Source organism: Zingiber officinale, chromosome 7B, assembly GCF_018446385.1.
Source record: "Zingiber officinale cultivar Zhangliang chromosome 7B, Zo_v1.1, whole genome shotgun sequence".
NCBI classification, from domain to species: domain Eukaryota; kingdom Viridiplantae; phylum Streptophyta; class Magnoliopsida; order Zingiberales; family Zingiberaceae; genus Zingiber; species Zingiber officinale.
In genome coordinates this window covers 110966784-110994087 of record NC_055999.1, presented here as the reverse complement: position 1 = coordinate 110994087, position 27304 = coordinate 110966784, and the positions used below count along the sequence as shown (strand labels likewise).

Sequence of the window (27304 nt, the reverse complement as noted above, 5' to 3'; positions counted from 1 at the left end):
TCAGTCTATCCCCATTCTCGGGCAAGGGTTCCCGCTCCCTTCGTGGTACCTTCTCAAGTTTGCTTCCCGTCCAGGACGCTAAATCCCGTCCAGGTCGAATTCCTTTTTAAACCCGTCCTGGACGCTAAATCCCAACATTTCTGTAATTTCCCGTTCCTTGCTTCGCTTGACGCTACTGCCGCCGCGAGGAGAAGGACAAGCGGCTAGAACCGCCGGCGAGGAGGGATCTCAACTACTCTTTCTGCCTTCGCCTACAACCGGTAGAGTCGCCTTCCTCCCTTCCTACGACACCTTATCCTCCTCCATACAGCAGATCTGTGAAACTGCTAACGTATAGTCTTTAAGAGAATTTGGCCCTTTTTATTCTATAAAAGAGGATCTTCACCCCTCGTGACATCGTATTGGCTTTATTAAATTTTTTTTGCCTTATCAGATTTTTTGTTGTAGAATTTTTTCCTCTGTTATATCATCACGCTATTATTCTTATTATTTTTTGTTGTCTCTGATTAGGATTTACCTACAGGTTGAAGAAATTCAGAATGAGGCTGTTGAAGGTAGCAACATGTAATCTAAACCAATGGGCCATGGATTTTGATACCAATCTGCGGAATATCAAAGAATCAATCTTCAGGGCTAAAGAAGCAGGAGCTGTTGTCAGGATTGGCCCAGAGCTCGAAATTACTGGTTATGGTTGTGAAGATCATTTTCTAGAACAGGACACAGTGACCCATGCGTGAGTCCTCTATATTTGTAGGATCGTAGTTCTTGGTTACAATTTAATTGCATTTGGGCGGCGTTATTTTTAATAATAACCATTTGATAGAACAATTATGTTCTCGACATCCTAGGAAATTCCCCCTCAAAATTGAGAAGAGTTTTTGTTTAGCTACATTATGATGGCTGGACTGGACTGATATTTTATTATAGGTACAATAAATCCAAATACTAATATCATTGATTAGGACCACGTGATTATTTTGACCAATTGAGTTTATTCCTTTGATATGTGTAAAAAGGATTTTGACTCACTTTTGTAATATACATATAGTCTTTTTCATCTTCAAGAATGAACCGTTTCTTAGTATAAAATAGAGTGAAACTTATGAAAATGTCAGAAAATTTTTAAATAAAAAATGATAATAACCTATGCTAATGTTTGATTTCAGTTATCAAGTTTGGAATAAATAGATCTTTCAATGTCATACAGTTGTATGAATAACTAAAAGAATAGAACATGTGAATTGCTATTTAATGAGACATTGATTTGTAATATTGAACTAAGTGAAATGGTGGATAGCATTGTAGAGCCTTTACAATTTCATAAAACATGATACCTAATTGAATGTTGAGAACATGTTAGTAATAATGACTAAAGATGATTAAAATTAAAAAGGTCTCTCACTCTCTCTACTTTCTATGAAGAATTGTTGTTGGGAAACTTATATGGTGAATGGCAATTTAAGGATTCTGCCTTCTTTAGATGGAACCTAATTCCAAATTAATTGGACTTTTCTTCTTGTAGGAGTTTCCAAAGTGGTAAACCCAACTAGTAGGTCAATCGTTCTAGTGACTAATCAAGTTAGCTTGATAAAAAATTTTGAATTGCTATATACCAGTCAGCTAACCAAGTATTTTTGAAGTCGTGCTAACATAAAATGACTTAATCAACACTGTTTGTGACTATGAAAAGCTATTCAAGTTCCCACGGGCCCGGCTAGAGGGTGGTAGATTTGCTACAATGTGGCAGGGATCCTGGCGGTTGCATGCCCTCGGGAAAAACTCCTCCCATCCCCTAGCCACTTGGTGGTCGGTTATAAGCCGACCCTGCGATTTATCTCCTTCACGTAACTTAGGGAATGATTGTGAGGGGCGTCTAGGGTGAGTATAATCACCTTTGCTACAATGAAAAGCTATTCAAGAATTTTTGTACCTCACTGCATGAGTGAAACATTAAGTAGTTTACATAGTTATTTAGTTAACATAAAATGACTTAATCAACACTGTTTGTGACTATGAAAAGCTATTCAAGATTTTTTTGTACCTCACTACATGAGTGAATGTTAAGTAGCTTACATATTTATTTAGTTAATAATTGATAAAATAAATGATCAGAAATTGTTTTAGAGACGATTGGTTTTACTGAGCATAATTGCATAGTGGATGTACCGTGCTTATAAATCTTCTTTTTAACTAATCAAATTTATACAATTGTCTGCAGATGGGAATGCTTAAAAGATATTCTTCTGGGGGATTGGACTGAAAACATATTGTGTAGCATAGGTATGCCAATTATTCACGGTGGTGTTAGATACAATTGCCAAGTTTTCTGCTTGAACCGAAGAATACTAATGATCCGACCAAAGATGTGCCTTGCAAATGATGGAAATTACAGGGAATTTCGTTGGTTCTCAGCTTGGACTCCTAAGGACAAGCTAATTGAGTTCCAAATCCCCATAGATATTTCTGAGTCCCTATCACAACAGTCGGTGCCATTTGGCTATGGCTATATTCAACTTTTAGATGTGTAAGTAGCTTGTGGATGATTCTTAATCAAGTAGCATGATGTTTATCTTTTTACTGTGTTTTCCTTTTTACTGCATTTTCCTTGATTATACATGTAGTTGTTATTTTATAATGTAACATCTACTTGCTAAATGATAGGTTATAGTAAAACATATTTTATTTCTGCAATTTTTCTGTGTTATTTCTAACACCCTCTCCTGGTTTTATACACTTTAAAAGTTGTATTTTTTATGCTGTCACTCCTTTGTAAATACTTGACTTATCTATGATCAATACTTAACTGGAACTATTGGGTATTTATTATAATTCTACATGTCTAGCCATTGCTTGGTTCAATTTGGGGATTGCTTGTCCAAAAGATGTTTTTCTTTATATCATTACAGTTTGACATTCCTTGATGGGAGAAGTATATATTTTAATGGTAGAAAGCTGAGTTTCCTGATTAAAACCATAGAAATGATGCTAAAATATGCTTCAACTGTCATGAATCGATGATGACAATATAAATGTGCATAGGAATGATCTAAATATAATCTGATAATAAAATAATATATAGGTAGAAGGGACTAGCTGAGGGGTTAGCCCTAAGAATTAATCCCTAATCAATGTTGTCTAGGAGCAGCCAATTCCTAGGACCTCCCATGCATCATCTTCCCCATTGCAGTTTGTACTGTGCGCTGTGCTCGAGCCATGGTTTCTTTCTGTTGGTCTTCAGATCTGGGCCATCTGGCCACCACCTATTCTTGTTATTGATTTAACTGCAGTGAGGCTTCTTAATTGCAGCAACTACTAGCAATGTACTAGATCCAGTGTTGTAGATTGCATGGTAACTTGTGGCTTTGGCCAATCCAGCTTGGTCTAGAGCTGTCCTCACATCTGATTTCTACTGTGGCTAATTTCTATTGTTGATTGATCAAGTAGAACTTAAAGGGAGGTCATGATGATACGGCAGTTCTACTTTTTTGAGAAGTACTTCAAGAAGCCTTAACAGCAGCTATATGGGGCTGTCTCTACCCCACTTTTTAATATAGGAAATTATAATGCCGTTGGCACAATAATCTACTCTCATCTTTTCCATTCTGAGCAGCAGTCCGACTCATGGAAAGAAAGCCTAGGCGTGTTGCATCTTCTTTTGCATCAGCTGTCAAGATCACATGCAGATTTTTTAAGAATATTGCTTCCTTCCATTCAAAAAATGGATTTGACTACTTCAGCGCTTTCTTATCCAAAACTCCTATGACTTTTTTAATAGTAAGCCTTTTAGTAGTAAATGCATTGTTTCTATAATGCTTACTTCAATCCTAAGCTTCTCAAAATTACTTGTCTCAATCCATGACACCCTTAGTAGCAAAGAGATTTTAGCACCTGTGTGACGATTGACTCTGAGTTAAATAGCACCAATATTTCGTCTTATCAATATCTCTTTTGCATATATCACTAATCGGTAAAGGGAATTGATCAGGTCACTCCTTTTTGTGTCTACTACACCTTAGCAAACTAAGGAATTGTTTCCATTTAGGGTGGCAGCCAATCAAGTTGACTTTATTTCCATTTAGGGACAACAACGGGTCAAGTACCAACATATTGTCATATTTAGATTTTACCCAAACCTGTATCTGTTTAAACATTCACTATCTGTTCCGGCTAGCATGTGTTTCATATGATAAAGGGGTACCAAACCTGTTGGTACCCAACATAAGTGGCTTGAAGATAAGGGCACTTAAGTGTACCTGACTTAAATGAGAAAAATATGTGGGTGCCTATGGATACCGGGTGCCTACAATTTTAAGTGTACCTGAAGATCTGAATCCAATTACAAGTATAATCGGATACCTAAATTGACATAAATAAGTTGGGCGCTGGATATATGATTATTGGCGATTACTGGGTGTTCATTGCCATCCTTATTTCCTGTTAAGAGTTACTAAACATGCTTTTTTGCATTGTTTTCTTTGGTCCAATATGTTATTTTAGGTTACTAGTCATATGATACCAGATTTTGACCGCCAGATTTTGGTTTGGTGTGTATTTGTTGTAGAAAATACCATTATTTAATTAAATTTTATGTTGTCGAGCTTGTTAGTGGGAATTAATTCTTTTCTCAGACTACAATCTGGTTTGACTTTTTTGACTTTAAATATTCTCTGTCAAACTGATCGTTTGAGCCTATATCTCATTATGGTCTCATATGCTAGTGTTTTTTAGATGAAATCAGTAGTAATGAAACCATTTTGGTCATACCAAATATAATGTCAGACAACTGCTTATTGCTAAACTGTTTAGTTTCTTCATGGCTTTTTATCAGATCTATTGCTGCTGAAACATGCGAAGAGCTTTTTACAGCTAATGGTCCTCGAATTGCATTAGCATTGAATGGTGTTGAAATTTTTACTAATGCTAGTGGAAGCCACCATCAACTAAGAAAGCTTAATCTCCGAATGGATGCAATTAGAAATGCAACACGTTTTTGTGGAGGTGTTTATGTGTACAGTAATCACCAAGGATGTGATGGTGGTCGCCTTTATTATGGTGTGTGATCTATCTTCTTGAACATTAATCTCTAATTTCTCTATTCCTGTTTTTCATGGTGATGTTGTTTGTTAAAATTACTTAATAAAAATATTTTGGCATCTGCTTTTACTATTTCCTAAACTGGATCTATGTAAAGTTTGACATCCTTCAGCATTTTTCTGATGGATGCAGAATGCTAACGTTCTAGTGGTTGACAAAGGAGAAAAAGAGGAAGGTAAGAACAACAAAGTAAACTAAAATATTAACCAGGAATGGTCAAGGAAATGAAGAACAACAATGTAATCTAAAATATTGACTAGAAATGGTCTTATCTCCTATTCTCATCGATAACAGTTAATCAATGTCAATGTCATTAACTTAGGAATACTTGAACTACTAACTGCAAAGAAAATCTCTATATGATGAAGATTTGAAACTTGGTAAGGTTGTATTCATAGATTTATTTATCAGCTTGGACATGATAGGTGGGGCTAGAGTTGGTTACTAATTTTGACCATGCTATCTATTGACCTACTATAAGTTGACTACTTAACTACAAGATACTTTGATTTTCTATCTATGGCCTCTCTTCCGTCAGATCACATGGATGACTATCTGTTTATTTCTCGAAGGCAGAAACAATGGTGGTTGAAGACACTGATTGTGTTGATTTTCTTCTAATTGAGTACCATATTTGTCATGACTTTTTCCAGTGTCAAGCTTGTAAGGAACTCTCCTGCTTGTAAGGGAAGGCGTGGTTCTCCAAATAATTGCACTATGATATATGGACCAATTTGCTTGCGGTTTGCTATGTATCTTATAGTTCCTTAAACATTATTTTTCTACTTGCTGCTATATTAAATGACCTTATCAAGCAATAACTGAGAAAAAGATTAGATGGTTTTACCAGAGGTTTGTGGTTACCTTTTTCCCATTTAGCTTATTAGTTTATTTATATTTCAGGGAGGAATGCCACTCTCTAAAGCAGTATATATTTTTCTTATACTTAGATAAAATAGTTTGCCTACTCACTCACACAATTTCTCCATCTTTTAATATTTCATGTTCTGTCTACACATCGTTGCAGATTGTAGTTTGATTTGATCAATTTTTTCTTGCAATTTGATTGTTGTTGTTGCTTTTTTTTTGTACTGAACTTTTTGTTCTACAACAGTAAATTACACTCGATCCTTTTTTTTATTTAGCATCTACTTCTAACAGATGGATGTTCTTGCATTGCTATAAATGGTGACATTGTTGCACAAGGGTCTCAATTTTCCTTGAAAGATGTTGAGGTTTCAACTGCCATTGTTGATCTAGACGCCGTAAGTTGTTCTTTCCAGTAAATATTATTGTATTTCTTTCTAGCAGATTAGCTATTGGAACATTGTTGTCAATCTTTGTTGTAGACTTGTAGGAGAAAAAACTGTCAAGATAATCAACAGCATAGATTCCCTTTGGTTACCAACTTTGATTTTAATTAATTTGAAATACCTTCAGTGGTGTCAAGAAAGACATTGTTGACGCCCCCGAGGCTATGGTGTAGCGGCAGGGCATCCAAGTTGTCATCCAGGCACCTGTGGTTTGATCCCTAATTATGATGTATTTGCAGGAATTTTTCCTCAAATAGGGCACGCAACCAAGAGATGCTAGACTTCTAGGCTGTCCGCAGCGAGCGCTTCCCGATTTACCTTGGTGGCTGGTGGGAAAATTCCGTGGGGTCGGGCCGGTCACCTCAGGGCTACTTGGGTTTAACATTTTTTCAAGAAAGACATTGTTGATACTTCAAGTATTGTTAGAATGCAAGGCTGTCATGTCATCTTAGTCTAGTCCCACCTTGGATAAGATGGACTTCTCAAGTTGTCTAGGACATCATAATAGAATTGAAATTAGAAATAAAAAAAGAATGCTATGTAGAAAAGTATGAGAGATGTAATGAGAAAGAGGATATGAGGTGCTACATTTATCAGTTAACTTTCTTTGGAAATAGGGAGGTCATGGTCTGGGGAAGAATCTAGGACCATGAAAGATATTGGAAGAGAAACCGAGCCCTGAGGGATGACTGCCACTTCTCTCTTTTGTCCTACTATAGGTCTTAGTGGTTGTGACTCTGGTCTTGTTGCATATGTAGTAGGAGATGGACAATGTGGAATAGTTAAGAATGGTCGTGTGGCTGAAAAGAAAAGGAGTTGATTCAAAAGAAGTCACATTTGCAGAGATGAGGACATATTGCAATTCAAGAGAGTAACATTGACACTCCTTCATGTGATAACTAAGAAAGTTATATTTGATAAACCTAGCATGCCAAAGAGATGAATAAAGTTGGATACTCAGGCATATATGGTGCCAGTATAGTGCATCACAAGGAAAAGAAGGGTGAACATGATTTGACAATATAGAAGTAAAGATAACATATAATTTATAAGATAACATGCATACAGTGCAATGAGTATGACATTTTTTCAAAACTTGTGAGCAACTCTCATTTAACCAATAGCGTCTGAATTGTCTCAACTAAATGTTAACTTTCAGCAACATTATCCTTTTAGTGTGCAAGAAGATAAATGAAGGATGCCCTACCCTAATAGAAACGAGCAAAAGCTATGTGAAAATGCTCCTTGACATTGCCACTTCTTAGAGCCTTAATTGACACACCAAATAAATATCTTATCTAAATACGAAAGGAATAGAAAATGGAAAATATTTTGGAAAATTCTCTAAATAAGAAAATTTATGTCATTTGCAAAGCATCTAAATTAAGTTGTAATCATATTTGACTTGGACTCAAGTATCAGAGTGCACCAAGCAAACAAAATCAGAAACATGTTTGTGGATACTGTTTTTTACCTAATTAGCAACATCATGCCCCAGTGGGTTGCTGCAACAATAGGCATGGTATGACACCCAGGACAACCATGCTACAATTTGTCTCAACACTTGCTAAGTCAACCAACCACGCAAAAACGACATGGTTTTTCAGAAAGGTTACTTCTAAAATTCTTTATTGTATGAAACTATAACAAAGAAAATCAACTTACTAACTACCAAATGAAAGTCTTTATACTGCTAGTGATAAGTAAATGTAACACAAACAATAAAATATATACAGGTAACGAGAAATAAATGATACTGAAAAAAATGTTTGAAATCCTCAAAAAAAGATCGTGAAATATCCTGAGAGCTTCCACATAGATGTTGTTACATCTTACCTACCTGAACCTAAGTTTCTGCTTGTGACTGTAGAGTAGCAAGGATAAAACAGTCAGTAGAGAAAATTGAGCAAGTCAAGCATCATGATGGATGACAATAATGTAAACAACAAAGTGAATATCGTGCAATGAACTGCAAGTTAAATAACTACTTCATGCAGAAAAGAAAATAACTACACAAAAAATGCAAGCTACAAAGTACCAATCGATGTATGTATTAGCCCATCAAGTTTGGTGTGAACCCTTGCATTTTCTTTCTGTGATAATGAGTGGTGCCTCCAACACATACATTACTACTGAATTAGCCTGAGCGTGCTGCATCCAACATCATTCTCACCAGCAAGCCAAGCACAGTTGAGGTGGAAAGAAGCCAGTACAAACTGCTAATGTTTCACCATCATCTTAGTGGGACAAAGCACCCATCTACATATAATTCAGCAGCCACTAAAACAATTTGCATTTGCAAGAAAGTTGTCCAATTGTAATTTTATGCCTTTGGCTTACCATGTTCTAACCTAAATTGCATCACTTAACAACAACAAAAATAAGCATTCATTATACATCTAAGATACAACAGTAATATAACAATCAGAACATGTGTTGCATATAAATAATCAACATTAATAACAAGTTATGAATTTGTCTAACATGATGCTTATGTTCAACAACAGTAAATTGAGTTCAACAAGAATTATACAAGCTATTCATGCAGCCAAATAATAAGGTAACATCGGGACTTCCTGTAAGGATAGATATATAGTATGACACCACTCTTTTATGAGTTCTCTTGATTTGACGAATGAGGAAAAAGGGAATCTATCTTTAATATACCTTGATTTACATAGTATGATGCCACTCTTTTATGAGTCCTCTTGATTCGATGAATGAGGAAAAATGGAATCTATCTTTAATACACCTTGATTTACCATGGATAACTAGAAGTAAGCTACTATGGTTGGATGAGTGCACTCTTCTGTTGTTGAACACTCAATAAATTCTAGATGGAAAATAACAAATAATAAAACTTCCAATCATTATAATGCATACAGACCCAAAATCACATCAAGGGCTAGTTTATGTTGCTCTCTCAAGGAAAACGAAAAGGGATGAAGAGCCCACTACTTTGAGGAGAGGAGGGTCTATCGACATTTGCTAAAAGGTCAGCCAGCTAGAGGTCAAATGGTGGCACATGATGGAGCAACAACTACTCAAACATTGGGTGACTACCAACCAACTACAAGCGACGACAACGTCGACAAGGTTGGCCAAACAAGATCAGACAAAGGGAGAGGGAGAGCTTGAAGGTGCTATTGATGGTTGGTGGGGTATCCTGTATGAATGATGACAGACACAATACAATGAGTAAACAATAACGGTCAGAACATTGACAGTGACTATGTGTGGTGGTGTGTAGTGATGACAACAAGCAGGCGCTTTGGGGTCTTGTACTAAGCAAGAGAAGAGGGACTTGCACTAAGTTTAGCAGGAGAGGAAGAAGGGGTTGTTTTACCCGCCAACTTAACCAGTCCTTGAGTAGAGGGGGGCATGGAGTGGCGTCAAATAGGGGAAGAGGGAGGAGTTACGTGCAACTTGTGGATAAGGGAGAGTGGATGGCTATTAAATAACACAAGACCCTAATTCAAAAGCTCAATTAGTGGAACCTATTAAACTTGGTTCACCACCGGCTCAACCATAAATTTTCGATTTGAAATCCATCTGACCCTAAGTTCAAACTGAGATTAAGTCAATTCTCACCCAACCACGATATACATCCAATCCCTAAACTAAAATAATACCAACAAAACAACTCTTAGAATATTTGGTTCAGCAGGAAAATTCTTATTTAATCTGAATAAAAAAATCTGATCCTCCCCTATTAGATTGATTTAAATCTTATTTAATGTTCTAGAATACAGGTAAGACTCTCACTCTAGGCTTTGAAGACTAGAAAAACTGTAGAACATCTTTTGTATATTTTGTAGGCTAACTTAAATATTTTGTAGGCTAACTTAATCGATTGTAAATCAGGAGTGAAGAATCTACTAGTAGATAGACTAATTGTATTGCCATGCTAATTGATATAATCCTTAAGACATATGCTGTACTGATTACCTTTTTAGTTCTCAAATCTCGGATAAATAGAGTCAATACTCAATAGTAAAAGTATGTTCACAAATGATAAATTCAGAGAAAAGTTAGGCATGTATATATGACAAAAGAGAGTGATAAAGATGTAGCAGGGGACCTGATTAATAGCCCTCTGTAAGTGATCCATCTACTAGAGTAAAATATTGGTTGAATGACATATTAAGTGAATTGTAGTAATATCTCTCATGCTGATTGAAATCAAGAAGGTATCAAGTGATACCGACCTTATCTCATCTAGTATGAACTAAACAAAGAGGAGAGCACCAAAGAGGAAGATATTTATATTTTGGCAAGCAACAAAGAGGAACAACAAGAAGTTGAGGAAATGAAGGTGGTGACACAGGTAGGTAGTCCTTTTATTTTTCCCAACCACACGGGATTGGTAGTTGTGACTTTTCCAGAGTTGTGAGAGGACAAGGGATCATGTATAACATGGATGGCACAATGAAGGGGAGCTATGTATGGTAAGGTTGGTCTAGGTTAGGTTTTTAACTTATTATCAATATTAGTAAGTTAATGTTAGCCTATCTTATACCATTATGACTTATATATAGATTTTAGGTAATAAGTTTTATTAATTAACACTGACTTATTAAGTAGTAATGGATAATTTTATAATTTATTTATAAACTTATGGTAATTAAGGTATCAGTTATAAGTTATGCCTATAAGTTTATATAAGTATAATTATATTAATTAAGTTATAAATTATAACTAAATTATATATATAATTATATTAATTTTAATTGGATTAGTATCAATATATTGATTTATTAAGTATGCTTTTAATATTAAATAAAATTAATATTAGAAACATCTTTACCTGTTCGACTTTATCATATCTAGATATTGTAATCATCATATCTATAAGTATTAGCAAGTTATATTGTTGCAATTTATAAATTTATATCAATTAAATGGATTAAATATTTATAATATTATAAATTTTATATCAATTAGATGAATTAGTATTAATAATAAACTATATATTGAGATAACAAATGAAGTATCACGGGTTATAGTTAGTTCTGGATACGGAGATTGTTTGACAATATGTTAGAATTAAATATTTGGTTTTAATGACATGTTGCTACAAATGGTTTACAAGTATAACACAAATTCTTGATTGGCAACGTGCAACATGATCGGGACTATCTTAGTGCTAGGATCATATTTTTGAAGAAAAGAAACAAATAGGAAGGGTATAAAGGCACAAAGTCATTATAATTCATCTCGGATGTTTTGATGAAATCACATCATTTTCTCTAGTAAGTGAAATTCCAGAGTACTCTCACCCTGGACAAAGGCAGGGAAGGAGCCATAGCTGTCGTCCATCATTGGGAAGTCAAAGCTAGAAACTGTCAAAGTAACAGGGCTCGTAATGGTTTTTGACTTGGCAATTGACAACTTGACATGGATAACTTAGATGACTTTCCATAATGACAAGTCCTGAACCTTTCCTAACAACCTATTGTGTTCTTTAGAAATTAAATTTGGAATCGCAAACAGAACTTAACATTATTGATTCCAAATTCAATTTTTCTGTTCTTAAAGGTTTAGACTTGGATCGCAAACGATGCTTAACATTATTGATCCAAATCCACTCATGTTACAAATTCGATTAAATATCTATTTCAGAGATCGGCTTCTAAGTTAAACATGGCGAGGCACTAGACCTTCTTGGGTATGGGATCATCCACCACTTCCTAGACAAAGCCTTTCAACGAAATTCAATATTCAATCTCCTTATAGTAACCCTAGGTTTTACCAAAAAGAACAATCGAATCACAAGATCGAAAAACAAAAGAAACACAAATCGAATCACAAATCCGAAAACCTAGAATCACTAGCCTCTTGTGTTTGGTATTTCAAGATTTAAACAAAAGGATGAACTAGTTATGATGTGGAAACTAATAACTAGTTATACCTTTTATAGCTTATAGACCTCACGATCTTCTATCGTATTCCTCTTCTTATCTCGAACGTCGTGTGTGCGACGATCTACCGAGACAAGAATCCACCCAAGCTTCCTTCTTCTCCAAGCAAGTTTCGGCCACCAACAATCTTCAAGTGATGAAGAACTTTCGACCACTAACCAAGCTCCAAGGGATGCTAAGAAACAAAGCCTCTTATCTCTCCTTCTTCCTCTAGCAAGATCCGGCCACCACCAAGCTCCTTGAGATGAAGATGTCGCCGGCCACACAAGGAAGAAGAATAAGAGAAGAAGAGGAAGAGAGGGCCGGCCACCACCAAGGAAGAAAAGAGAGGAATACTAGATGATATGTTATGAGGTGAGACACCTCTACCCTCTCTTTTATATTCCTTGGTCTTGGCAAATAAGGAAAGTTTTATAAATAAAACTTCCTTATATTCCTTGCCAATGTTTAAGAAGGAAAATTTAATTAAAAATTTTCTTATAAACCTTTCAATGGTCGGCCACCTCATTGTCCTCCAAATAAGGCAAGTTTAAAATAAAAATTAAAACTTCCTAATTTGTTTCCGAAAATTTTTAAAATAAAAATTTCTCTTTTAAAATTCCCTTCATGGTTGGTTATAAAAGGAAAGTTTTATAAATTAAAATTTCTCTTTTAAAACATGTGGATGATTACAAAAAGGAAAGTTTTATCAAAAATTAAAATCCCTTTTAATTTTATTGTGGCCGACCACCTAAGCTTGGGCTCCAAGCTAGGCCGGCCACACCTTGGTCCATCCAAACCTTATCTTGGCCGACCCTTGCTTGGGCTCCAAGCTTTGCTTGGCCGGCCACCTAGGGATGGGTAAGAAGGTGGGTTTAGGTGGGTATAAAACTTTATAAATAAGAGGCTACGACAGGGATCGAGAGGAGGAATTGGTTTTGGTCTCCTGATAAACTTGAGCTTCCCGTGTTCGCCTCGAACACCCAACTCGAGTTCATCAATAATAACTCATACCACTAAAGAGTTATTATTGAACTACCGCACCAATCCCATATTACTATATGGGCTCCTTATCATGAGTGTGGTAATCTCCCTGCGTTTAAGATATCGAATGTCCACTAATTAAATGAGTTACTGACAATTCAATTAATATCTAGCTCTAAGAGTAGTACCACTCAACCTTATTGTCATGTCGGACTAAGTCCACCTGCAGAGTTTACATAACAATCCTTATGAGTTCCTTTTGGGGACATCATCAACCTAGATTCCTAAGACAGTTTCCTTCTATAATCAACAACACACGTTATAAATAATATTATTTCCCAACTTATCGGGCCTATTGATTTATCAAACTAAATCACACCCTTAGATAAATTAAAGAAATAAATATTAAGTATATGTGTTTGTCAAGGATTAAGAGCACACACTTTCATAATAACAGAGGTCTTATTCTTTTATTTAGTCAGTATAAAAAGAAACTACCTCAAATGCTCCTGCTCAATACACTCAGAGTGTACTAGTGTAATTTTATAGTCAAGATAAACTAATACCAAATTACACTACGACTATTCCAATGGTTTGTTCCTATCCATCTTAGTCGTGAGCTACTGTTTATAATTTATAAGGAACTGATAACATGATCTTCTGTGTGTGACACCACACACCATGTTATCTACAATATAAATTAATTGAACAACTACACTTAGCACATAAATGTAGACATTTGACCAATGTGATTCTTTATTTCAAAAATAAATGTTTAAAAAAAGCTAGGCTTTTAGTATACACTCTAACAATATTGTTGCAATTTATAAATTTATATCAATTAAATGGATTAAATATTTATAATATTATAAATTTTATATCAATTAGATGAATTAGTATTAATAATAAACTATATATTGAGATAACAAATGAAGTATCACGGGTTATAGTTAGTTCTGGATATGGAGATTGTTTGACAATATGTTAGAATTAAATATTTTGTTTTAATGACATGTTGCTACAAATGGTTTATAAGTATAACACAAATTCTTGATTGGCAACGGGCAACATGATCGGGACTATCTTAGTGCTAGGATCATATTTTTGAAGTAAAGAAACAAATAGGAAGGGTATAAAGGCACAAAGTCATCATAATTCATCTCGGATGTTTTGATGAAATCACATCATTTTGTCTAGTAAGTGAAATTCCAGAGTACTCTCACCCTGGACAAAGGCAGGGAAGGAGCCATAGCTGTCGTCCATCATTGGGAAGTCAAAGCTAGAAACTGTCAAAGTAACAGGGCTCGTAATGGTTTTTGACTTGGCAATTGACAACTTGACATGGATAACTTAGATGACTTTCCATAATGACCTGGCATAGTTAACAGTTGATGAATGAAAAATTAATAGATGATGAACTTCTTATTAATTTTGAAAGCATATGATAGTTTTGATAAAATTAAAATTACATGATAAATTTGTTAAAATGTGAATAGCATGTGATATATTTAATAATTAACCTTATTTTTAGTATGAAGTAGGTAAAAGGTAAGATGAAATGATGAATGTAGTTCCTATCCAATGTGAAAGTTCCATAAGTTCTGGTCCCACTAACAAATTATTATGATAATTCTTCAGATTATCAATGCTATCTATTTTCAAATAATTTCTAAACAAATAAGATTACAGAGTATTTCAAGAATCAGTCAAGATATGGATATTGTAAGTTGCACTCCACATTGTTAATTTTTTAGTGTGTAGGTAAAAGTTAAGATGAAATGATGAATGCAGTTCCTATCAGATGCGAAAATTACATAATTTCTGGTCCCACTAACAAATTATTATGATAATCCATCAGATTATCAATGCTAATTATTGCAAATAATTTATAAACAAATAGGATTACAAAGTATTGCAAGAATTAGGTGAATATACTGTCATAGCTAGTTGCACTCCACATTGTTTATACATGTTAAATAAACCACCCTTTGCACTTATAAGCGCTTATCATTATATAATAGTATGAATGAATACCTAATGTGAATATGTTTTACTTGTGTCACATGGTCTCGTTTATATGTTTCTCTTTCTCGATGTTAATGTGAATCTGGATAACATTTTTCTTCTCAGTTTTTCTGTTTCTGTTATCTTGAAAGAGTAACTATATCCACCGGGTTTGATACTACACAAGAGATACACTTGTCATCATCCATTCATTAGTACTTCAAATTCATTGACATTTTGCCATAAGCAGGTATCTAGTTACCGGGGATCAATAAGTAGCTTCAGGGAGCAAGCAAGTCATCAAGAAGAGGTTCCTTCAATTAAGGCACAATATAGACTTTGTCATTCATTTAATCTAGGATTTGTTCCTAGTATGCCAATAGAGGTCAGCTCTTGACTTAAATCACTTGCAAATCAATGCAATTTTCTTTCTTTCTTTCTTTCTTTTTTCTTTGTATTTTAACTTCCTCCATTGAATACTGGTTTGGTGAAAATAGTGTATGACTGCTAGTTGTCTTTTGTTACCTTGTATTTTTAATTTTTTACACTATAATTTGTTTGTTAATGGTATGTATTGAGTACTTCAATTGTAGTTTTACATTAGAAAATTTTTTGATAAACATATTTTAAGCACCTTCACGTTTTATTTTCTTTTAATGACATCAGGCTTTCTTCTGATATCCTTTAATCAGATCATTTGCTATAGAATAGTCTAGCATAATGATGAAACTTTTATTTGTTGTCCTCATGATAAGATCCTCTTGCATACTTCTGATCAGTAAACTTTGACATGGTAAGATTGCTCCTCTGAGTTGTGGGTGGAAAAGGGAGTCACTTTGTAATGGTTGCAGCAATGCAAAATTTCAATTAACCACTAGGTGGCCACCTGATCAAAATACTCTTGATGATTACTAACATCACGTTAATCATTTGGGCACAGGTGTATACTTATCAATTTTTGACTGCAGACTTGAGTACTAGTTGGGATTTTTTATAGTTTTTTTAATAACCATCAGCACTTTTATGCGGTTGAACCAAAAATTCTAATGTAGTATGTCTGTTCTACTTATGAACCAGCTTGAATTAGTTGGATGATAACGTATACAGGTGTTATTAGTCAACTCACTGCATAGCACATATGCAGTGTGAGAGGGCATATGTGGGACTATATAATCAGAATTTAGATATTATATTTATATTAATATGTGATCAACCCAGTGCAGAACACATGTAGTGTGAGAGCATATGCTGGGCTTTATGATTGTCTGAATTAAATATTAAATATTTATATTGATATCTATAATATTTCTCACTTGCAAGACAAGTGTAGAACTCAACACTTACAAGTTACAATAATAACAACAACAACCGAGACTTATCCCACTAGGTGGGATCACCTATATGGATCATCTTAAGCCATTACACTTCTACTATATTATAATCATCTATATTTAAATAACTTTTATCTTGTATTATCATTGCTAACCAAGTCTTCTTTAGTCTTCCTTTTCTTTGTTTAACGTGTATATTTATCATAGTTTCAAATCACCTAATTACAATATTTATTGATTGTCTAAGTACATATTTATATCATCTTAAATGCGTCCATCAGAGTTTTCCCTTAATAGGTGCAATCCGAGTTTCTCTAATATTTTCATTTCTTATTTTGTTCTTCGAATGCTTGTACATTCAACTTAACATCCTCATCTCTCCGACTCTCAACTCCATATAATATAGTAGGTCTGATCGCTATTTTATAAAACTTCTCTTTAAGTTTTAGAGGTACTTAATGATGATAAAAAACATTTTCCGCTTTCCTCCACAACCATCATTCTATATAAAACATCTCTCAACCCCTCCTCCCTTCTGCAAAAACGAACCTAAATACTTAAAGCTCTCTCCAGTACAGGTGACTTTGTCATCTCTTATATTAACAATTACCTTACTATGTCTAATATCGTCAAACTTAAATTTCATATATTGTCTTGACTCTACTAAGTCTTCTTTCACTTTCAGTGTTTCCGACCAAGATTCGAGTTTTACATTTACTTTTTCATATATCTCATCTACCAAACAATTTGATCCGCAAACAATATGCACTATAGTAACGTGTCTTGGATGTGTCTACTGAGTTCATCCATTAATATAAAAAGATAGGGATTTAGAGTTGATCTGCAATGTAACCCTATCTTTATAGAAAATATTTTAGTTAATCTACCCAGAGTCTTCACTCTTGTCATTACATTCTCATATATATCTTTAATTATTTCAATATACGTTACATTAATACTGTTTAATATAATTCTCCATATAATTGTCCTCGGACTCTGTCATAAGTCTTTTCTAGGTCGACAAATGCCACATATAAGTCTTGCTTCTGTTCCCAATACTTTTTAATTAGTTACTTAAGAAGATGCATAACTTCTATTCTAGGCATGAATCTAAATTGATTTTGGGTCACTGTGGTTTCTTTTCCGTCTTTTTTTATTATTTTTCAAAGTTTCATGGTATGACTTATTAGCTTAATACTCTAATTCTATCATTTATCATTTCTCACCTAAGGCACCTGTTTGTTCTCCATAACAACTCTTGCAACCTGTTGTGTACGCTTTTGGAAGGTAGCTGTTTTGAAGTATGAACTATCTCATTGAGGTGTATTCATACAAAATTTTGTTATCAATATGTACATTTTGCTGCAGGTATTTTTTTTCGAATAAGTTATATGACTCCTGTTGGTTTAGTAATTTCCTTATTTTAATATATAAATTTCAAATGTTTGTCTTGACAGGTGAGGTATCATTGTCCAGAGGAGGAGATTGCTTTAGGTCCTAGTTGCTGGTTATGGGATTACTTACGAAGAAGTGGAGCATCCGGTTTCTTACTTCCTCTTTCTGGTGGAGCAGATAGTTCAAGTGTTGCTGCCATTGTTGGTTGTATGTCCCAGCTTGTAATAAAAGGTGTGTTCTATGTTCATGTTAATGCTATTTCAGGATTTTTCATGTTGGTGTTTTTACTGGAAGATGCTGTTTATGAAAACAATTGCAATTTACTACATAGTTGAATTGTCTGCTTGATAGGGGCGCAGGTTGACCTGTGAGTGCAATCAGCTTGGTCAGCCTCTCGATCAAGTACTGACCTATTCTTGCCCTCCATTTCCCCACTCCACAAGTGGGGTATTGCCATTTTATAACATTCTTACGACCTCTCCACCCTCAAGAGGGAAGATGCCCTCAAGGACATGGCCACCTCTAGGAACAAGTTTGTGCTCCATGCATTGAGCATCTCATAGAACCACCAGTTTGATATGTTTTTCAATATCTCCCTTGAAAGAAACTGATCCACCTGGCCATCAATGAGCATCACTGTCACCACCAGACATATAATTTCACTTAGTAATTTCCCATCCGTCAATCTGTCTACAATTTACCAAAGAGTTGGTCTGAAGCATCTTATTAGGAGCTGATTAACAGTTCTTTAAATGTTGTAATTTGCTGAACTTTTAGTCAAACTCATTAGCAACATATAACAACACCTTTGCTAGATCATCATTTTACATTTTCCCAGGTTGTTTGAATTATATCGTGCTTATAATATTCTAATAGTCTTTATTATGACAATAGGACAAGCAGGTTGTTGACACAGCTGTTAGCTTTGGAGTGTTTCAACATGTATAGCATGTTTACACTATAGGGAAAATGGAAATATGAAAACTAGTTAAAGTTTTTTTCCTCTGTTCAATTGGAAGTATGAGGGAAATTATAGCGAAGGGATATATGGTGTCTTCTTTTCCTCCAAAAGTACTTAGAAATGGAGAGAAAATAAAAGAGAAGAAAAAATTGTCAAACTCTATGTAGTAAACAATAGGAAAAAAAAAACAAATTTAAGTACTTCATCTTTATGAGTATATGATGTCAATTATTTAGTGGTCTTCTGTATATGGGCCTTGTCAAAAGCTTTTTTTCCCCTCTCTTGCCCATCCTTTCAAATGAACTGAGTCATTGAAGCTTAATGTTCTAGATATTACTGATGCCATTCATGCCAACCAATATTAGAATATGACTTATTCCAACATGTTGAGCTTTGTCAAAGATTGGATTGGTTTGCTCTGCTCTGTGGAGTATTAGATAGGAAAAGTAAGATTGGCAAAACTCTGGGGTTTAAAGTGTCAGTTCTCGAATTGATATTGCTTGTCGCTTCTAGGTTGCATCAACCAATCAGGAGATTGATTTGATAGTCCATTCCAGGATAGTGAGATTGTCTATCCACCTTCTGTTTCATGAGCAAGACAATGTTGAATTGTTGTTGTAACTCCTCTCCCAAACATGTGTTTTCTCAAAATATCTAATTTTCTGAAATGCAAATATATTAGCAAGTTTGAGAAGCTTACCTGCAACCTTGATCAATACTATTCAGAATTTTGGTTACTAGATAACCCAAATTTTGCAGATATTCAAGAGGATGGAGATGAACAGGTAAAAGCTGATGCATTAAGGATTGGCCTTTATAAGAATGGTGAGATTCCAACGGACAGCAAAGAGTTTGCAAAGAGGATATTTTACACTGTTTATATGGGATCTGAAAACAGGTACTCTTGCAAAAATCACAAACCCTCTTATTAGTATAAAGAATTCTGAATTCTTTGTTGATACATAATTGTACTATTAGTTCTTAGTCTTGCCTTTAATTTCTCAAGTTGGATAACTGTCAACATGAATTTCGACTTTCAGTTTTGATTTTCTGAGGATGAGTTTATCTTTTGATTTTGTGACTTATTGTAGCTGCTGGAATTTTGTTTTGAACTACTTTGCAGTTCTGAAGTAACCAGGTCTCGTGCTAAGATTCTGGCAGATGAGATTGGCTCTTGGCATCTAAACGTAGATATCGATGGTGTTATTTCTGCATTACTCTCTTTGTTCCAAACTCTGACAGGGAAGTGTCTGCGTTACAAGGTAATTGTTATCAAGTTAGTTCTCCAATCATTCACTTATTTGCATTATCATTTTGTTTACCATTGTCAAATTGGAGTAACCTTCATGTGGCTGACTCTTATGATGTACTATTTACTTAAGAGAACTTGGAATTCTCAATGACTACAAACTTTGTACTTTTTGGTGTGTAGGTTGATGGAGGATCTAATACAGAGAACCTAGCACTGCAAAATATTCAAGCTCGAGTTAGAATGGTGCTTGCATTTATGCTAGCTTCTCTTATGCCATGGGTTCATAGTAAAGCTGGGTTTTTTCTTGTATTAGGCAGCTCAAATGTGGATGAAGGATTACGTGGCTATTTGACCAAGGTAAAAAAACTTTTCTTGTTAAAGGCCAACTTGTTCTGGTCTCAGTAAACTTGGTGGAAGATAACTAAGTATTAAGAACCATGAGAGGCCATACTAAAAGTTGAATAAGTTCAAAAATCTGGAGGACCCTTTGTTGTAAATTTTATGAAGATTTAATGCAACACGATCAACATTCAACAAATTTTTCTGATGTGAAAAGGAGTCGTATACTCTAGCTATTTGGGTTTGTTCACATGTCAGGAGATTGAGATGTCACGAATTTCCTGTGGGACCTATTTGCCTCTCCTCTAATTTTCTAATTAGGCTCGTTGAACTCATGATTTTTTATTGGAGAATGGTATGATTAATACTTGCAATATTTTTGTAGTATGATTGCAGTTCTGCAGACATAAATCCCATTGGGAGTGTAAGCAAGCAGGATCTCCGGTCTTTTCTACGTTGGGCTTCCATACATCTTCACTATACTTCTTTGGCAGAGGTTGAAGCAGCACCTCCAACTGCAGAGCTTGAGCCAATTAGGTCTGACTACAACCAGGTATAAATTTATATCCATTGACTGATCTATTAGTTTATTTCTATTTGCCATTCAGTCTGTATAAGTACCTGTTTTTTCTAAAAGAACTTTGCTCCTTATTCTTGTTCTTTGTTAGTTTTGACTTTGCAGTATTTTTTTTTTTCTATTAGTGTCAAATGATTGAAGTGCCTGCGTAGTAGATATTAACATATATTTTAGTATTAGCCAAGCCACAACTGTCAGGTTCTTTTTTCTGATGGAAAAATTAGCATGCATATAGACATTTCTAATCCCATATTATTTTATGTGATTCTTCGGATATCCTATTTAGTCTGTGGAAAGTTGCCAACCATTAAGGGTTTGGCTGGCAAGGTGCTATGAAGGCCAAAAAGCCTTGAGTTCAAATCCATAATTTCTGGTCCTCTCCTGGTTCCTTCTGCAATTTGCACGTCGGATCGTAGCTGGAATCCAGCCAAAATGGGCTACGATCTCCCTTGGGTTCACCTTCTCACCCAGGTTGTAGTTTGGATCGAGGCAGACGGCCAGAGGCCGTCGGCGGAGGACGGATTGTATGGCACCGAGCAGGGGGCGGCCCGCCCACCACCGGCGACCTTCGACTGCCTGCCTCGGCCCAAATTACAACTTAGGTGAGAAGGTGAACCCATAGGAGATCGCATCCAATTTTGGCCGGATTTTGGCCGCGATCCGACTGCAAATTGCGGAAATGATCAGGAGGGGACCAGAGATTGCGGACTAGGAGGACAGACATATTATTTTATGAACTTATTATTAAAATGCTTTCTTCCAAAGAAGCACATGCCCAAACATATCATTTGACTCTAGCACTTTAATAATTAGCAAAGTTGCTCTTAAATAAATTTTAAAAATTAATTCCAACTAATACAAAAATCATGAATATTAACTAAATAATTATTAATATTAAATATTACAGTGACAAATATATAATTTGTACTATCTTATGAAATATAATAATTTTTTTAAAATTTTGTATGAAATCAGTATTCATTAAAAAAACAAATTACAGCTTATAAACTACTATTTATGCATTGATAATTGATCAATTATATTCTATGAACAATTTTTTTTTAGATATATTATAAAATGTGTTTTTGTTCATTAAAATTAAGTTATACAATATAACATATCATTTATTGCTAAAAATATGTAAAGGATACTAATTAAATAAAAATATTTTAAATAGATTAATAAGCTAATCAAAATATTATGTATTTATTAGTACAATATAATTATCAAAATATTATTTTAAATAATTAAATTACTTCAATCATTCAATTAGACTAAATAATGGAGTAAACTTAAACCTAAGTTTCTTCATTTAATTTAATATTTAATAACAAAATTACTAATTATAGTAACATAAAATTATTTATATATTGATTAAAATTAAATTGATTAAATTATTAAAATACTATAAAATGATTATTTCATTCAACAATCAATGTTATTTTGATGTAATGAAATTATTTATGTATTTATATAAATAATTATACTAGAATCATTATAATTTTTTAAATTATATTATCACTATCCAATAAGTTATTTGTTGCATTTAGGTATTATATAGGTCATTATATGGATTTATAAATAACATAAAAATAATAAATTATCACTATGGGTATTTATATCCTAAAATATTTATGACACAAAAATTATATCATATTTCATACTCATAAAAGTACTATTTGAACTGTAATTATATAATTTTATTTGTACAATAATTGTAATATTTACTGAAATGAAATCATATTGCATCGTATTTCAATTATACTTTCATCGAACACTATAGGGTAGAAAATTAATTTGCAAAGCAATTTCAAAATGTAGGTTGCCAAAAACTAAGAACTTGTATAGAATGCACTTTGGAACAGTGCATTTTCTAAATGCACATTTCAAATACAAATCCAATTCCAAACCCAACTTTTACAAGTTTAGTTGGAACAGTTAATTAGTGAATCAAACGAGTTAGATTAACAACTTAGCTAGATTTGGGAATTCACTCATTGACTCATCATAGGGTAGATAGGGAAACTCATCCATTAACTTATTTGGTGCAACCAGTAGCCCCAAATAGTCGATTCTAGTCAATAATAAGTTCAGTTATCTAACTTTATAAATGCCCTTAATATCGTTATCTCCAATTAAACTAGAGCTTTAAATTTCTAATGTATACATTGGAGAATGGATTTATTTAGGTAGCTTTAAGACTTTTTTATTTGTCATAACATATTTGCTGAGATGAGTATTGTCCAATTCTACCATGACTTCCGTTCATCTTCTATTTTACATATTTTGCTATTAATGCATTAATATTCTATCTAGGCCTTTTTCTGAAGATTTTTTGTAAAAAATATTATACTCGCTAAGATTTTGTATCTATGTGACTAGCTGGATGAAGTTGATATGGGAATGACCTATGAGGAATTATCAATTTATGGGAGACTAAGGAAAATTTTCCGTTGTGGTCCTGTGTCAATGTTTCAGGTGATTTTCTAAAAAGCTTCTTTAATTGCTATTTAACTTGAACACCATCATCTGCAATATATATATAATGTTCTGCGATGAAGATGATGTTTCTGGTCATTTTGAAATCAATCTTTATTCAAATGTGTTACTATGCTTTGAAATAGATTATTCAAGTTGCTAGAGTCAAATGATTATAACTGCAAAGGCTTTGTGGTTGACTTATTCCTTCCAGTTTTAGCTGTGGGTGAGTGCAAGAGGAATACAAGGGAAGCTTCCGATCAGTAGCCGTAGATAATAGCAGTAGAGCTGAACAGGCAAGCTATAGTGAATTGGCCTGCCATCACTTTTCCTAGGTAGATACGACTTATTGCACCACCTCTCATGATCATAGGAGACAAAGATATGGTGACAAAGATATTATGCCTAACCCACCAAACCCTGATGAAACATTCACTATTTGCATTCTACCAATGGTCACATAGAATCATAATTTTACATCATATAAAGCTCGAAAATGAAGATCAGGGCAATGAATACAATGTTAACCCTTTAGATGACTAAGAGAGATGGAAATGAGGAAAAGTTACGATGATATTATGCAATGAATTTCAATTCTCCCACACTAATCGGTAAATGATTGTAAGGTTATTATAGATGGTAAATGCTACACAATTGTACTCTCGATCAAACTCGCCATTTACATTTCACTCTTGAGCCACAATCAAATAACTACAAAGTTGCTCAGATGTATTGGATCTCTTTATCAATCATAATGTAAGTGGTGCATATCTCAATGATGCCTAATGAGAGCAAACAATGTATATTGAAAAAGAAAACATAAGTTGGCATAAGGCCAACTCAACAGATCAGACTGACTCCTTAAGTTTGACTTGCAATGAACATTTGTATTAACACAGTTGACTCTTAGTCAAGGGTCATCTTGATCAAAGTTATAGAAACTGAACCAACCCAAACTCGAAAATACTGGAACCAAGTTTCTTTTTGAATTGGTTTGGCTAAAAAATTGGATAAGTAAAGGTGGCCTTAAAAACAGGCCAGTCATGTTTTTTTTTTGAAAATCAGAAAAACTAGGCTAATTTTTGAAATCATTCCAGGCTTGTGAGTCCAAAATGCACCCCCAGTATAAAAACAATGATATCAGGGGTATGTCAGTTCAACTAGAATTAATGGATTAATATGACAACCCTTTCTTTTTTCTTATATCAAAAACATCCTTCTCCTTTTCTTCAATCTTTCATAATGGTCACCAATCGTGTTAAAATCTAGTACTCATAAAATTTTCATCTGCTTGCCATTCAACTCTACCATGCCCTTTCAATTTTTTTTTTTTCAAATATTTTGTAATGACCACCCTTTGTGTTAAAATGTAACACTCATTTATGTTTCATACATTCATCGCCTTACGTGACATCCAGTGACATTACATTTTTTTCTTTTTAAAATCTATCGTAATGACCATTATTTGTGCTAACATCTAACACAAATTTTTCATCCAACCGTCATTCAGATCTACTTCATTATTTTGTTTTTTTTCCAAATCTTTCATAACGGCCACCATTCATATTAAAATTTAGTAGTCATTAATTTTTCATCCATTTGTTGTCAAAACGCTTACATGAAATCCATGTGACTTTATGTAAAAATTTAGTACTTGTTCAATCATTGTGGAAGAAGATGGCTGCGTTGCTGCAAGTCTATGATTGGTCATCTGCAAATGACAATGTGATTTCTGCAATTGAATTATTTGATCTATGCTAACATTTAACACGTGGATACTACACCAATCTTTTAACGACGGATGAGTGAAACATTAATGGATGCTAGAGTTTAACATGAGCTATGGACATTATGCTAAATTTGAAAAAAAAAATGTGCCAGATATGAGAAATTATGTCAAGATTGTGCTATGTTAATCTAATAACTCTAAATTTGTTTTTTTTTTAAATATTTTATTTTGATGGAATGAAACCGTAAAAATATCATATTGCGTCACATCTTAAATTTATGTTATTATTTCTTCATACTTGGATCCTTCAATTATGCCACTGATTGTTGTAGCCCTTTGTAGCCCAGCCTTAATGCTTCAAATCAAGTTGCTTTCATCAATTAAATTATTTAAATGTATAATTTATGAGTAGAATTAATAGGTTTGCAGGTTATCCAATTAACTTGCTTTACCATTGGACTTGACCAAGTTACTGCCGAATTATAAAGTTTAATCCTTCCAATTCTAATCAAACCAAAATAAATCCCTAGAAACAAATATCTATACTGTCATGAAGACAAACCCCTCATAGAGATAGCAGTTGGGACCTGGGAGCCTGTATTTCCTTTGAGTAACCCTTCTTTATTAAAGAACCTTTAAATGAGTTTTGAGACTTCAAATCCAGGAGAGCTACCCAAGCCCTTTCTCCTTTGAGAGACATTGGACGTGCAACTGATCCCAGCCTAGGCCTATAGCTATCAAATCCTTCCTACTACCTTGTGGACTCAGAAGAATAAAATATATTCAGATACATAGCACAAACTCATCAGGTAAAATGCATAGCCACAACTCTGGTTTATAATTAGTGTTAGGAAAAAGTCATTTTTAGTTTTGAACAGCTCGAACATTTTATGTTAATTAACACTTGTGGCCTCATGTAGTACAGTTGTTCATTCATCAAAAATGGCTTCGGAAAATTCAGATATCAGTATCTAGATGTACCTTCAACTGAATAACTAGTCAAAGCAGAAGATTAGAATGTGTGGGGGAAGTATTTGGAGAAGCTGGCTAGATGGGTAGCGGAGGTTATTTACAAAGTAAAGACGAATGAAGATGATGATATAACCTTTTTGTACTTTGCTATATAATATGAGCTTAAAGTTGATACATATCTGGATATCTGTGTTGTTAAACAGAAAGGTGGACAGAAGCGTGTGTGAAGTATTTGAATCAATATATATATGATCTATCTCATTTCTGTAAAATTTTCTCATGTTGCAGAATCTGTGTCACAAGTGGTGTGGTAAATTAACTCCATCCGAAGTGGCAGAGAAAGTGAAACACTTTTTCAAGTACTACTCAATTAATCGCCATAAGATGACTGTATTGACACCTTCTTACCATGCCGAGGTGATTTTACTCTGGGAGTTTTTATTTTTCAATCTCACCTCAGCTATCATAGATTTTAATCATAAGTCAATGTTGTAGAGCTATTCTCCTGAAGACAATAGGTTTGATCTTCGCCAATTCTTGTACAACTCAAGATGGCCTTATCAATTTCGGAAGATTGATGAACTTGTACAAGAAGTGTCTGATCAAAGAACAGCTAGATTCCCTGAAGGACTAGAAGATTTGGATACTGACTCAGCTAGTGGTAGTGGTACAGGAGTAGTGGCAGCGGGGTCTAGCAATCCAAATGCTGGCATTTAGGAAAAGAAATATGATCAATAATAGTAATAAGCTTTTATGCTGATCATTTGTGTTTAAGGTTTAAATTTGCTTTTTATAGATCACAGGGATTTGAAAAAAAAAAAGTATTTTGGTCCCTTAATAATCTTATAGTGAAGTTGTAAGCGTATCAATTGCTACCTGAACATTCAACATTTGGTTGTGTTCCTGGAAATCAATAAATAAATGGCTAGGTGCTGATTCTGCTTTCTGAAGAAAGCCGGAATACATATTCTTCAA

At 34.2% G+C, this 27304-nt stretch overlaps 1 protein-coding gene across 2 annotated transcripts; it reads left to right on the top strand.

The window, feature by feature from the left end:
• LOC122006912 (glutamine-dependent NAD(+) synthetase-like) lies at positions 1-27304 on the top strand. Of its 2 annotated transcripts, none has more exons than XM_042562604.1 (14): positions 1-260; positions 524-733; positions 2219-2524; positions 4829-5052; positions 6256-6359; positions 15546-15680; positions 18084-18252; positions 19742-19880; positions 20106-20244; positions 20415-20591; positions 20959-21126; positions 23533-23628; positions 26618-26746; positions 26825-27304. In XM_042562604.1, the coding sequence occupies exons 2-14, from the start codon at positions 540-542 to the stop codon at positions 27044-27046; spliced, it is 2202 nt and encodes a 733-aa protein (XP_042418538.1). In that variant the 5' UTR covers positions 1-260; positions 524-539; the 3' UTR covers positions 27047-27304. The 2 variants fall into 2 exon arrangements, with proteins under 2 accessions (XP_042418538.1, XP_042418537.1); XM_042562603.1 differs by having other exon boundaries at positions 511-733.